This window comes from Rattus norvegicus, chromosome 5 (genome assembly GCF_021556685.1).
Source record: "Rattus norvegicus strain SHRSP/BbbUtx chromosome 5, alternate assembly SHRSP_T2T, whole genome shotgun sequence".
Classification (NCBI taxonomy): Eukaryota; Metazoa; Chordata; class Mammalia; order Rodentia; family Muridae; genus Rattus; species Rattus norvegicus.
Window position 1 is genome coordinate 165,169,032 of NC_141538.1, and position 13,469 is coordinate 165,182,500.

Here is a 13,469-nt window from a genome sequence, read left to right on the forward strand (position 1 = left end):
TAGAAGGAAAGCATGTCACCAGAGAGAGTCCCCCCACATCCAGGCTTCGAAAGCTGTCTCCTGCAAGGGCATGTTCGGCTCCCGTCAGCTGAGACTTAAAAAAAGAAAAATTACCTCAAAAGCGACGAGAGATAATTATGGAAACAGAAGGAATCTAAAGACGATAATGAAAACTACCCGTAATCCCTCTGCTCGGTGATATTTCTCACCCAATGAATGTTTACTTCTTGAGAGCCTGCTAGATGTGCCAGACCCAGCTTACTCAAGGCGCTAGGAATATGGCAAAGAACAAAACAGATAAATACTCTTGGCGCCACCAGGCCCGCATTTGAGTGGAGGGCAACAAGACCATTGTTAGAGTCACTGTCGTGTTTTTTTCAGCAGGCGAGGTCGTATTGCCTGATGCGGAAAGGCACCATGGGAGAGGGGCGGGGTTTGGAGAGCCATGATGGAGGAGGCTCTGCTGGCACAGACCTCGTTGACAAGGGGGCTTTACTTTTAAAGACTTAAGAGCGGTGGACCTAGCCAAGCAGGTATCTAGAAAGAGCTCTGAGAGAAGACTCAGCCAGTGGAAAGGCCTCGAGTGCACCCACGACGTGTTAGAAGTAGCAGGAAGGCCTGTGTGGCTAAGGCAGAGGGAGGGCAGTCAGAGGTTATGCGCACCTCCATGACTCTCTCTGAGTGGAGAGTGGAGCGATCTGGCACAGGCGTGAGTGGGACTCCATGAGTGGCTGGGGTCGGGGGTCGGGGGTCGGGGCAGGGAAGTACACTACAGTGGACGGAAGGAAGTAAGAGACAGCTTCTGCAACCCAGGCTGGTCCAGAGCTGACAAGTGGCCGGGAGGGGAGCAGTCTGTAGTATGTCTGGCAGAACCAACAGGCTTCTGTTGGTGTCCGCCTTCCGCAACTCTGTCTTTATCGTTTTCTGGCGCTCCAGGGCAGAGCAGCCTTGGGCCTTTGTCTGGGTGTTGGACACTCCTTACCTCGCCTCCACTTTTGTCCCATGGTTCTGTCTGTTTCTGTCATAGGCACCAAGAGGTCCCCCAAACACCTGGATTCTCTTCTTCCCAAATGTGGTTACCTTTTGCATCCTGCTCATGAGGGAGGCTACATCTTCCGTGCACTGTACTCTGGCTGCTTTGTACAGAAAGAGGTGGGTTTGAAAAGCAACTTATTTGCTGTGCTGGGGTCAGAAGTCAGGGCCTCACCGATGCTAGGATGTCGGGCAAAAGTATACATCCACTTAGTTACTTAGCCAGCTCCCTCTGTTGTTGTTTTGACACAGAGTCTCCCTATAAACCCAGAGCTGGCCTGGGTTTATTAGCTGGACACATGAGGCTGGCCTCAAACTCACAGAGATCTGCCTGCCCCTGCCTCTCAAGTGCTGGGACTAAAGGTATATACCACTGCCTCTAGTTCTGTCCCCCGACCCCCACCCCCAGGTTTTTCTGTGTAACAGAGACCTGGCTGTCTTAGAACTCAATATATAGGGCTGGAGAGATGGCTCAGTGGTCAGGAGCAATGACTGCTCTTCCTAGAGGTCCCGAGTTCAATTCCCAGCAACCACATGGTGGCTCGCAACCCTCTGTAGTGGGATCTGATGTCCTCTTCTGGTGTATCTGGATACATAGAATAAATAAATCTTAAGAAAGAAAGGAAGGGGGCTGGAGAGATGGCTCAGTGGTTAAGAGCACCGACTGCTCTTCCTGAGGTCCTGAGTTCAAATCCCAGCAACCACATGGTGGCTCACAGCCATCTGTAATGAGATCTGATGCCCTCTTCTGGTGTGTCTGAAGGCAGCTACAGTGTACTCATAGAATAAAATAAAATCTTAAAAAAAAAAATTAAAAAAAAAAAAAGAAAGAAAGGAAGAATGTTTTAGAACTCAATCTATAGACCAAGCTGGCCTGACATGTTGAAACTCTACTGTAGAAATGGCCCTAGGTTGTTTGCTGTGCCTCAACTGCTCAGCTATAAATTGGGACCAAGGGATTTTTTTACCGGAGTCAAAGGAAACAGGCCACAGATACTTGTATGTTGTCAGAGATGATGGCATACAAGCCTCTTTACGGGCAATCTTCCTGAAAGGTATAGCAGTCCCCAGCCCCAGGGGCTTCCCTTGTGGGGGATGAACTGTCACAGGCCAGAATCTCCCAAGGTTGGTTCCCAGTCCCTGAGATCCTTCCACTGCTTCTTCGCTCTTCCAGGAGACAGGCTTCCAGGAGGCCTGCATTAATCACGCCCACTGCTGAATAAAGGCCGACCTATAATTGTGGCTTATTTTCTTCTTCTTCTTTTTTTTTTTTTGGTTCTTTTTTTCGGAGCTGGGGACCGAACCCAGGCATTTTCTTCTTTTATTTGCGCGTGTGAATTTTTGCCTGGCTCCCAGAAAGCAGATTACAGGTTGGAAATCAGAATGTTTGGAAGAGGGGCGGAAAGGTTGAAGGAGAGCAATCGCTTCGTAATGAAGTGTCCCATGATCGTGGCAAGGTTGGGTGAGCAGAGCGTCTCCTGCCATCCCTCATTCATCCAGGTAACAGCCCTGGGAAGGCCTGGGAGGGCCCCCCTGAGGTGGCGGTGGGGCATTCAGGACTCTGGCTTCCCTTCAAAGGCCCAGGTTGTGGTTCCTGAGCCTTGGGACGTAGCCCAGCAAAGCAGACAACTAGAGGCATGGGATAGGACCGTTCTTTGTGCGTCCTTGTAATGTTGACTGGGAGCCACCTTCCCCCAGTCTTTTGAGCAGTGAGGCCTGTGTCAGGATAAGGGGCGGGGTGAGTGATCAAGTCTCTGAGGCTGTGTTCTTCATGCCAGCATCAAACCAGTATTTGTGTTTCTCTCCTTGGATTAAGGAATGTTGCTGACTCGGTCCTCCCCCTCCCGTCCCCCAGCCCCCAGCCCCCACCCCCATGTGTGTACAAGTGTGTGTTCATATGTATGGGTTTCCCAAGGACTGTGGGAGTCAGAGGCCAACCTCAGGTATCAGGTCTCACCCTTCACTTGGTCGGAGACAGGGCCTCTCACTTGTAGTAACTCCGTGTGTCAGGCCTTCAAACTTCTGGGGAGTCTCTGGGCTCTACATCCTACCTTGCTGGAGGAATGTTGAGATTACAGATCCCAGCTACTGCGTCTGGCTCTATGTGGGTTCTGGCGATTCAATTCAGGTCCTTACATTTAAAAAAAAAAAAAAAGACTTATTTATTGAGTTCATACATATGTGCATGCTGTCTTCATGCACACCAGAGGAGGGCATCAGATCCCGTTACAGAGGGTTGTGAGTCACCATGTGGTTGCTGGGAATTGAACTCAGGACCTCTGGAAGAGCAGTCAGTGCTCTTAACCACTGAGCCATCTCTCCAGCCCCAAGATCTTTACATTTTTTTAAGGCAAGTGCCTTATGCACAGAACAGTTTCCCCGGCTTTGGGTCCTCTTTGTTAACCTAGGTCACGTTAAAGATTTGTAGACATCGGGATGGCGGTATGCACGGACGGTCTCAGGTTCCATCCCCAGCAGTGAGGAGCAATGGATTTCAGATGTAACATCCCAGTTGGAGGGAACACAGGCCTATGGCATATTCCAGCTGTCTGCTGTCATTGCCTGGTAGCATCTTTGAGCTCCAGGTTCTCTACAGCTTTGGAACAGAGAAAGACTAGGCTGGGGGGGGGGGGGGGGATGGGGAAGGTTGCAAACCCACAGCAGAAACGAGTGTGCCAGACAGAGAGAGGAGGAAGGAATTGAACTCAAGCTTTCATTTCCTCAGAGCAGCTTCTCTTCCCACCCACCCTGCTGTGTGAGGTGTGAACGTTGCTGCTTTCTGGTTTATTATTTTGGCGCTAAGGACGGAGCTCAGGACTTGGCATCTGCTAGGCAAATGCTCCACCAATCAATCATGCCCTTGCCCCTGCTTTGCTAACACTGTGACCCAGCTCACAGTAGACAGGAGGTGCTGTCTACAGCCCCATTTTACAGAGTGGACAAGTAGGCAAAGAAGTGAGAGTGGCTGAGGTCCCATAGCAGGTAGTGGCAGAACGGGGCTCTGAGCCTGAAACATGATGGCCCTTGGCAAGAACTAGAACCAGCTTTTCAATGAGCAGCTGCTCAAGCTAGCTAGAATTTTCAGCTTTTAGAGAGAAACAGGAAACCTCTAATTGTCTGTAAAATTGTGACCCGTCCAGCAGGTCCAGTTATTCAGGGTCCCAAAGAGGCGCTACCTGAGGGTCAAGGGAGGGAGAAAAGGAGACCAAGCAAGGTTCTGTTGTCAAGATCTTGTTTATTGAGAGGAATGTACAGCATTTAAAGCTCTGAAGCAGGAATTGAAGCAGGAACTGAAGCTTAGGGCGGGGGAGTACTGGGAAGTGCCCAAGGACATAAGGTAAATCATTAAACTGCAAGATATTCTCCTTACACTCTGAGGCAACAGTCTTCCGGGGACAAGTTCTTTGAAAAGGTCGAGCCCTTCTCAGGAATCTGCTCAGGGCAGGGCACTAGCTTCGCTCAGGCTGAAACATCCTGTGATCGTTCCCTGAATCTTCCTCGGAGAGGCTTTTGTCCAACAATCTCATAATCTTACAGCAGCCATCTTAGGGGTGAACATCTGTGGCCATACAGCCCAGAGTCACGTAGCCACCTTGAGCTATACAGTCACAAGGTGGCCAGGCCCAAATCCAATATGGCTCCCTACAAAATTACATCATAAAAAGCTGACCGGGAACGTAGCCCAGTGCTTGCCTGGCTTGTGTAGGCCCTGGACTCCTCAGCAAGGGAAGACTGTTCACGCTAGTCGCTGAGCGGTGAGCAGTTGCTCACTTAGTTTGCTACCAGGGTCTCATGTCTCTCAGGCTGGCCTCAAACTCACTACGCAGCAGAAGATTGAACTTCGATTCTCTTGACTCCCTCTCCCGAGTGCCAGAATCGCCGGTGTGACCCCGGACCTGGCTTATGCGGTGGTAGGGATTAATTTTCGGCCCCACGCGTCCTGAGAGAACACGACCCACTGAACCACATTCAGCATCCAAGAGTCTTAACTTACATTTTGTAAATACCGCACGGCCAAACAGGATGGTGGATTTAGATCAGGGTTTGATGGCGCACTTCTGGAACACCACACTCGGGAGGCTAAGGCAAGAGGATTGTACTTTTGAACTCAGTATGGGGTACAGGGAAAGAGCCTTCCCGAAAGTGGGTAAACCCGAGCTTGGTTCTTGGAACCTGAATGAATAGTGGAAGGAGAGACATGACTCCTGAGAGATGTCCTCTGACCAACCACCACACCACGACACGCTCAATAAATAAATAAATAAATAAATAAATAAATAAATAATAACCCAAACATCCAAAACCCCAGATGCCCAATTTTGCCTGATGACACGAGGAAAGAGGAGAGGAGGGGAGGTCAGAGGGAAAGTCCTGCTAATGACAACTACCTCCATTTAAGAAGCATCCGGATACACGTGCCAAATGCCAGGCTCTCCGCTGGTGCCAAATGAGCAGATCTGAATGGACGTTAACCTTGTCTGCAGAGGGGGTGTACCGTTCCACTCTCATCTGCTCTGGGCTTTGAGGTGAGAGTGCTGAGAGGCAGTAAGAGCTGAGCAGAGGGGCTGGGGATTTAGCTCAGTGGTAGAGCGCTTGCCTAGGAAGCGCAAGGCCCTGGGTTCGGTCCCCAGGAAAAAAGAACCAAAAAAACAACCAAAAAAAAAAAAAAAAAAAAAAAAGAGCTGAGCAGAGGCTGGCACCCCGAATCTGTCCCTGCTCCCTGCAATCTTGTCTCTGGACATCTCGGCTGCTCACCTTTAAGAGGCAGTGCCTGAAGCAGAGGGGTGTTTAGGTCCCACTGTGGTCATGTCACTCAGGGCGTTGCTGTTCTTAAAAGTCACAGGCCTAGGGGTTGGGGATTTAGCTCAGTGGTAGAGCACTTGCCTAGAAAGAGCAAGGCCCTGGGTTCAGTCCTCAGTTCCGGAAGAAAAAAAAAAAAAGATTAAAAAAAAAAAAAAAGTCACAGGCCTTATCTTAAAGATCCCTCAGCATAGTCCGGGGCTGGTCGTTTCTTTTTACACTGGCCTGGAATTCTAGGAGCGGCCACCAGGGGGACAAGGTTGCCCGTGTCGTGCAACAGTGGACAGAAACCTAAGGAAGGCAGAGCTAGCAGCCAGCCAAACACCCCCTTTGTCCCTTTTGACCTGCCCAGATCCTCAGCGTCCTTCCCCAGTGTAGACGTTGGAGCCTACAGGACTCTCATCCCCCCTTGGGTAGAGTCGCGGAGAACCCGCTGCACCGGACCAATGGGTCTCTGGTGCCTCGGGCTCCTCCGTTTCCCCTCCCCCGTCGTAGAGCCTCACCACCTCATCGAATTGACTGATTCATTCCTGGTGACTCCTGCAGCCGCTTCCATGGCTGCACCTTGAACTTGCATTAAGTTTTAATTAAAGCCGTTACACCAGCCTTGCCCTTGGCTAAATGCAGCCGTGGGCACAGGGCACATAGATATTTAATACTCTGCCTCTCCCTGCTGATGGCACAGGGTGCCCAAGGGTGTACCCGAGCTATGCCCTGCACACAGCGATCTGCGAGCTTGCTTAAGTGTGCCCACAAGCCCCGAGCGGGAGGCTGCGCAATAACTATTCATTGCCCTGGGTTAAGTGTACCCAGGGGCACCTGTAAACTCCACGCGGTGATTAGCGATTGCTCCCAGGGAAGACTACCCGAGGTCCTGCTGAATGTCCGCCGGCCCTAAATATAGTCTGCTCCTGGCCACTTAAAGGACGTGGTGGGTTTGGACTGTGCGCTCGATCCCACTCTCTTTTGTTTCTTTACACAAAACTGCTCCCTCCGTGGAAAAGCCCAGCCCCCAGGGCCGCCCCGTTGCAGTAGTACCCGGGTGTAGAGACAGGAGGAAGGCTTTGGTGGCTGACCTGGGAAATGTGGAATCCCTTTGCCGTCTCGCCAAACCTCAGATGTCTTCCCCATTCCTCCCTTTCCGCTCCGACTGAAGTCAGTATACTCCCAAGGTGCAGAAATTACAGGTTCCTCGTGGGCTTGCTGAGCCCGTGGGCAATGGTGGGTGCGGGGCCGGCGGGTACCTCTGAGGTCAGGGGCAGCACAACTCAGGCACTGACAAGGCTGAGAGGATGGGGGGTATCCCCAACCCTGTCCACCTGTCTCCGGGCCTGGAAGAATGGATTCTGTACGTGAGGTGGAAAGGGATGCAGCCTTAGGTGGGAGAGTCGTGATGGCCCTTTAGTCTTTTTGGACTCAGTGTCCTTAACTTTTACAGGAGGAGAGGAGGAGGGAGTCACTCTCTGTTAGCTTTGGTCCTGTCCTGTGCCACAAGCTCCCCCACACATGCTTACAGCAAAGATAAAGGGAGTGGAGAGTGGGGAAGAGGAGAGCTGTGAGACGCTCAGGGGCTAAAGGCACTCCCACCTCAGCCTGACAACCTGAGTTCCCTGTCCAGGACCCACGAGGTGGAAAGAAAACAGCTGACTCCCCTAAGTGGTTCACGGACCCCCTCCATGCACACCGAGGCAGGCAGGTGCGTGCCCCGCCCCCACACTGACATGATCAATACATAAATAATGTAGTGAAGGCTGTGTGGATAAGAGGACAGCTGGGCTCAGGCAGGTCCCTTGGCCACACCTCGAGGCTCAGGTGCAGAGAGAGACCAGCTGTCCAGGATTGCCTTATTTTAGCATTGAAAGTTCTTCGTTGGGGGAAACCAGAGATGACTGGGCATTCAGAGCGTCGTGCCAAGGGCGAGCACACCCTTCTATCTTTGCTCCTTCTCGGAGTCCGCAGGAAAAGAAGAGTGAGGAAGAAATGGGGGCCTTGGGGGTAAGATGAGGCAGGAGGACCTGAAAGAGGTTTGGGATCCACCCGATGTCTTGAACAGCGGGGCCATGCTATGTATACACACACACACACACACACACACACACACACACACACACACAGCCTCTACCTTGCCAGCTGTGCTCTGTGCTCCAGCTGCCCTGATGGCCTGCCTGGCCCAGGGCAGCAGCTGAGGTGACATTTCCCTGGATCTGTTGACACTTGAGTCCCAGAACATAAACGATTTTCTTGTCTTAATGAGTAAACAATGGGGCAGCCCGGCTGCTCTCCCGCTGGACTCCTGCTGAGGTAATTGCCCAGGCAAAGTCTCACTCACCGTTGCCCACCGCTTGCAGATGTTCCTTCCTCTGTGTTCTGCAGGTCTCTAGGCCCTGGCCTCCGAGGAGCGATGGTGGACAGGTAGGTGTGGTGAGGGCATTGTTCTGGAGGTTTCTGCTAGGCTCTGAGGCAGGAGGCTGTCACTTCCATGATCCTTTTGTGGAGAGTGTTCGTGGACAGTGTGACCTTCGTGGGTCTGGGTCTTGGCCCCCCTCCTGGTACCCTCCGTGCGGAAGTCTGAAGCTGTTTGGAAAATACCTGGTGGGATTCTGCTGGGGTAGGAAGCCTCTGGGTTTTGCTGTGCCTAGATTCTCTCTGAAAGGTCCCCAGTGGCAGGAGCTGGCTCCTTTGCAAAGCTACCCATTCCTGTGGTACACAGTCTCTATTTCCCTCTCTCTCTCACTCCCCTCCTCTTACCCCCCCCCCCTTTTTGAGCTAGAATTTTCACTAGGTACCTACCTAGTGACTGGCCTGAAATTTTCTCTGTAGACCAGGCTGGCCTTGATCTTACAGAGATCTACCTGCCTCTGCTTCCTGAATACTCGCATCAGAGGTACATGCTACAATGCTCAGACCTTCCTCTTTCTTTTCTTTTCTCTTCTTTTCTTTTCTTTTTTCCTTTCAAGATATGGTCTCAAGTAGCCCAGTCTGGCCTTGAATTCACTAAGTAGCTGAGGACGACTTTAAGTTTCAGTCTTCCTATCTCTTCTGCTGAGTGCCCAAGAGGGAATTGAGTCTCTCCTGCATGTGTCTAGGTGGCTGAACTCAGGACATTAGAACTTGGCAGCAAGTGTTTTTACCCACTGAAGCATCTTGCTGTCCCCCCACCCACTGAATGCGTGTGTACCACCACGACTGGTTTTTTTTCTTTACCAGATCAGAGGAATCAAACCCAGGGAGTGCTAGACAACCATTCTACCATTTAAGCTATGCTCGGTCCCCCAAACCCATCCAGTTTCTGTTGTTCTGAGACAAGGTTTTACTATACAGCCCAAACTGTTACTTCACTCATGGAAAGCCTCTCTCCTTACTCTCCCAAGCGTTGGGAATATAGGCACGAGTCACCGTGACACCAGGCACAGGCTCTTCCTCCCAGTCTTAGGCATTCCCACAGCCACGTGGGGTGGGCCAGCCCCTCTTCCCCTCGAACCCCTCTGAGTCTCTGCATGCCTTCATTCTGAAGTCTTCCCCGACAGCCCTGGCCTGCAGTGCGGTTCCTCCTTGCACCTCTTTCATCACCAGGCACCCATCTTTATTCAAAACACCAAGTGCCAGCCTCCCACTGCAGGGTGGCAGCGAGGGCCCAGGACAATAGGGTGCCCAACACGTTGGCCTGGACAGAACATAAGCTGAGAGGCTGGCCCTGCTCTTTGAAACATTGTTTCTTCGTGCTCTGAGCATCCCTGTAAGAGGTCTGCTCCCCTGAAACATAAGGGTATCAGTGTTTCTAAGTAGCTGCCATCCTGATCTCTCCGTGACTCTATTATCCTCCTGAGTGTCCTCCAAGTACCCATTCTCCTTGGCCCCGAGTGACCACGTCTCTCTGGTCAGCTGCATTGTGACTTTGCCTTATCTCTTCAGACGCCGTGGCTGCTGTCCCTTCGAGGGGAGCTGGTGGCTTCTCTGGAGGACGCTAGCTTGATAGGATTAGAGGTGGATATTGGCGCCACCATGGTCACCATCCGAAGCCCAAGACAAGAATTTCTTCAGAGGCTGGAGGTCAGTGGTGGACGGGAGGCTTGAGGGAGGGCTCTGCAGCCTGGCACCCCAGGGAACACTTTGTTACCCTGAAGTGCCAATTCACATGTCCACCTGTGAGACTGGACAGATTTAGGCAGGCGGCTTCGAAAATTGGGCCCCATTAGCGTAAAGTGCACCGCTAGGCAGATGAGGGGCTCCGGCAATCATGTATTCAGCGAGTCCTGATCATGGTGGCAGGAGCATAATTACCATCTCTTTAAATAGCCCAAAGTTGCCGTGTAAGAGAAGACGGCTCACATGACATTTGCTCCGAGCTTGCTTCCTGCTAAAAATATCCTGGCTAAATAATATTTCCTGGTTGCACCGGAGCAACAGGCCCTGGCCTGGAGTCTGACTCTTGGGTCTTTGTTCAGGGATGAGGTGGAAGGTGGGGTGGGTAGGAGGGGCACTTATGGAGGGAATGAGCCTCTGGAAGGAACAGTGGCCACAGGGGGGACCTTCCTGCTTCCCCAGGTGTGGAACACCTCCCTGGAGCTCCTGCCATTGTGGCTGGTGAGCGGTTCCTATGCCTACTCCTTCGAGGCCGCGTGCCCACTGGGTAAGACCCAGGGGTGTCCCGAATGCCCACCTCTCTGGCCTAAGCACCGCACCGTCTGTCACTTCTGTTTTCTCTCCTCTGCTAACCACTTTGCCCCCCAACCCCGCCACCCCAGTCTGCCTCCCCTTTTCTTATCCCCAACTGCTGGGCTGGGAGGAGTTTGGAGGGATGTCTGAGTGGTGTGTGGATTGTGACTGTGACCGTGGACCGTTCTATCTACTGAGGGCTGCCGACTTGGGATCTGGGAACGTCTGGGGACTCCTGGCAGGCTCTAAGGATGTTGAGGGCAAAGATGGGAAAGGGTCTGTAGTCTTAGTCTGCAAGGCTTAGAGGTGGTACCCTCCCTTCCCGTGCATTGAGATACCCACGCTTCTGCATTGCCAGGAGGCCAGGACTCTGGACGTACTCTGCTGGCCTCCAGGGGATTTAAATTCTAAAGATCTCGCTGTGCAAAGTTAGACGCACCAAAGGCTTTGTCCTGGGTGGGTAGATGAGAGATGAGGAACCCTGCAGGTTTGATTAGAATTTCATCATGAAATAAGATTCAGAATGAGAACTCTGGGGAGTTTGGGGGCCTTGGGGGGTGTCCTTTGCCAAATCCCTATACATCTCCCGCCCTGTTGGTATTATTTGAAATATCTTTATTTGGAGACAAATGCTTTCATTTAGCAACTGCAGAGCTGGCTCAGAATGTCCCCGTGAGAGGGCTGACACAACAAAACTCTCGCTAAAGTGTAAACAACTGATGAGCTGGGCTTCCTAACAGCGACTTGTAATGGAAGGAGCACCAGGCAGGCTCATGGGACATGGTGTTGGCAGAGGAAGCCATCCTGCCCCTGGCACCTGCTTTTCCACCGACCTTCCCAAATGACAGCATCCTCGGGGAGCTGGGCAGGGTGACCTTTCTGTCCCCTCTCCTTTCTGTCCACACAGGCATGGTCTTGGGACTAAGTCCCAGTGTTGAAGTCAACTGAGTAATGTGTGGGGCTGGTCATGGCCATGCTAAGGTCTCTGTGTGCCTGTAACTCATTTTCTGGGTCTCATGTCCTTCCAGTGTCTTTCCAGCCAGGGTCAGAGATCTCAGTTCACATCCCCAAGCAGAGACTGGGTCTGGTCAAAAGAGGCTCCCTCGTTGAAGAGTCTCTGAGTCCCAGATTCCTTCAGGTGCAGCAGTCTGACACCTTCACGGTGGCCGAGGACAGGGACTTTGTGGTTGTCAGCATGCCAGCAACACTGCTGCTTCGGGACCAGGTCAGTGTCCTGAGGGTACCACCATGCTATTCCCTCCGAGGCCTCCTGCTCGGGCTACAGTTAGAGCCAGAAGTCAGAAATCAGAGAGCAGGTCTTTGGGAATGACTGGGAGGTGCCTCTCCGTTCAGATCCTGGAGGTTCAGCTTGGTTTTGAAGGTGGCCCCAGCGGGGACAGCCATAGGGCATGGGTACCTCTTGTCATATGTAACCAATGTCCTGTTGCCCTACAGCCGTGCCAAGAGGTCAGAGAATCCCCAGGGACACAAGCTTTCTACAGGGTGGACCTGAGCCTGGACTTCGCAGAGATGGACTCTCCAGTGCACTGGACCGTAGAGAACTTTTTCCAGTGTGCGGGTAAGTGAGGAACCCTGAAAGCATGGCTGCCAATGACAAGCACATGCCACACAAGGTCGCACTTCCTGGCCTGGGTTCATTCTCCTGTGACAGATTTTCATTCTCTGGATGGGAGAGCTGCCACGTCCAGGCAACTCAGTGATGCTGTTAGGCTGCTGGCTGCTGGCTGAGATACCGAGAGGCCTGGGTACCGAGTAGGGAAAAGGTGCCTGGCTGTGGGTAGAGACAGAGGTGGGAGTGTAGCAACTGTCCAGCTTAGCCTTGGGTTAGAGTGCGTGCGTTCACGCGCCTGTGCAGATGTGTGCGCGTGTTCATGTGCATGCGCGCGCGTGTGTGTGTGCGTGTGTGTGTGCATGTTCATGTGCATGTGTGTGTGCGTGTGTGTATGTGTATGTGTGTGTGCATGTTCATGTGCATGTGTGTGTGCGTGTATGTGCATGTTCATGTGTGCATGTGCATGTGTGTATGTGTGTACATGTTCATGTGCATGTGTGTGTGCATGTATGTGCATGTTCATGTGTGCATGTGCATGTGTGTATGTGTGTGTGCATGTTCATGTGTGTGTGCATGTTCATGTGTGTACGCGTGTGTGTGCATGTTCATGTGTGCATGTGCGTGTGTGTCTGCGTGCACGCGCGCGCGTGTGTGTGTGTGTGTGTGCACGTATATGGAAGCCAAAGGTTAGCATCCATTGTCTACCTTGCTCACTCAACTTGGTTTTTTCCTTTGAGACAAAGTCTCTCACTGAACCTGGAGTTTACATATTCAGCAAGTCTGGTCAGTTCGCAAACTTTAAGCCTCCTCCTGCCTCTGCCTGCTGAGCTGAGTGCTGGGGACTATGGGAACATGCTGCAGTGTGGAGCTTTCAAAAACATTTTTGTGTGGGTTTTTGTTTGTTTGTTTCTTTTCTTTTCTTTTCTTTCTTTTTTCTTTCTTTCTTTTTTTGAGACAGGGTCTCTCGGTGTAGCCCTGGCCATCGTGGATCTCATTCTGTAGACCAGGGTGGCCTGGAACTCAGAGATTGTCCTGCCTCTGCCTCGGGAGCACTGGGATAAAAGGCTGTGCCACCACAGCCCAGCTTTTTAAAAACATTTATCTGTATAGGTGTTTTGCTTGCATATATGTCTATGCACCATATGTGTACCTGGTGCGCACAAAAACCAGAAGGGGATTTCTGACCCCCTGGAACTGGAGTTCCAGACAGTTTCGAGCTACCATGGGGGTGCTAGAGCGGTCTCTTCACGCCACAGCTTTTTTTCTTTGCGACAAGGGATCTAGAGATCTGAACTCGGGTCCTTGTACTCTGTGTGGCAACCACTTTACCCACTGGCCTTTCTTCTATTCTGATTCAGGGTCTTAGTGTGTAGCTTTGGTTGGCCTTAAACGTCCTCTGCCACCCTGG

At 51.9% G+C, this 13,469-nt stretch overlaps 1 protein-coding gene across 1 annotated transcript in view; it reads left to right on the plus strand.

Moving 5' to 3' along the window:
• The window catches only part of Ciroz (ciliated left-right organizer protein containing ZP-N domains), a 34,672-nt gene that overhangs the window by 15,172 nt on the left and 6,031 nt on the right, over positions 1-13,469 (plus strand). The window contains 7 exon segments of the mRNA XM_087551714.1: positions 1,028-1,152; positions 2,389-2,532; positions 8,206-8,244; positions 9,745-9,882; positions 10,378-10,462; positions 11,517-11,713; positions 11,944-12,067. Of these exon segments, the coding sequence (XP_087407840.1) occupies positions 1,028-1,152; positions 2,389-2,532; positions 8,206-8,244; positions 9,745-9,882; positions 10,378-10,462; positions 11,517-11,713; positions 11,944-12,067 (852 nt within the window).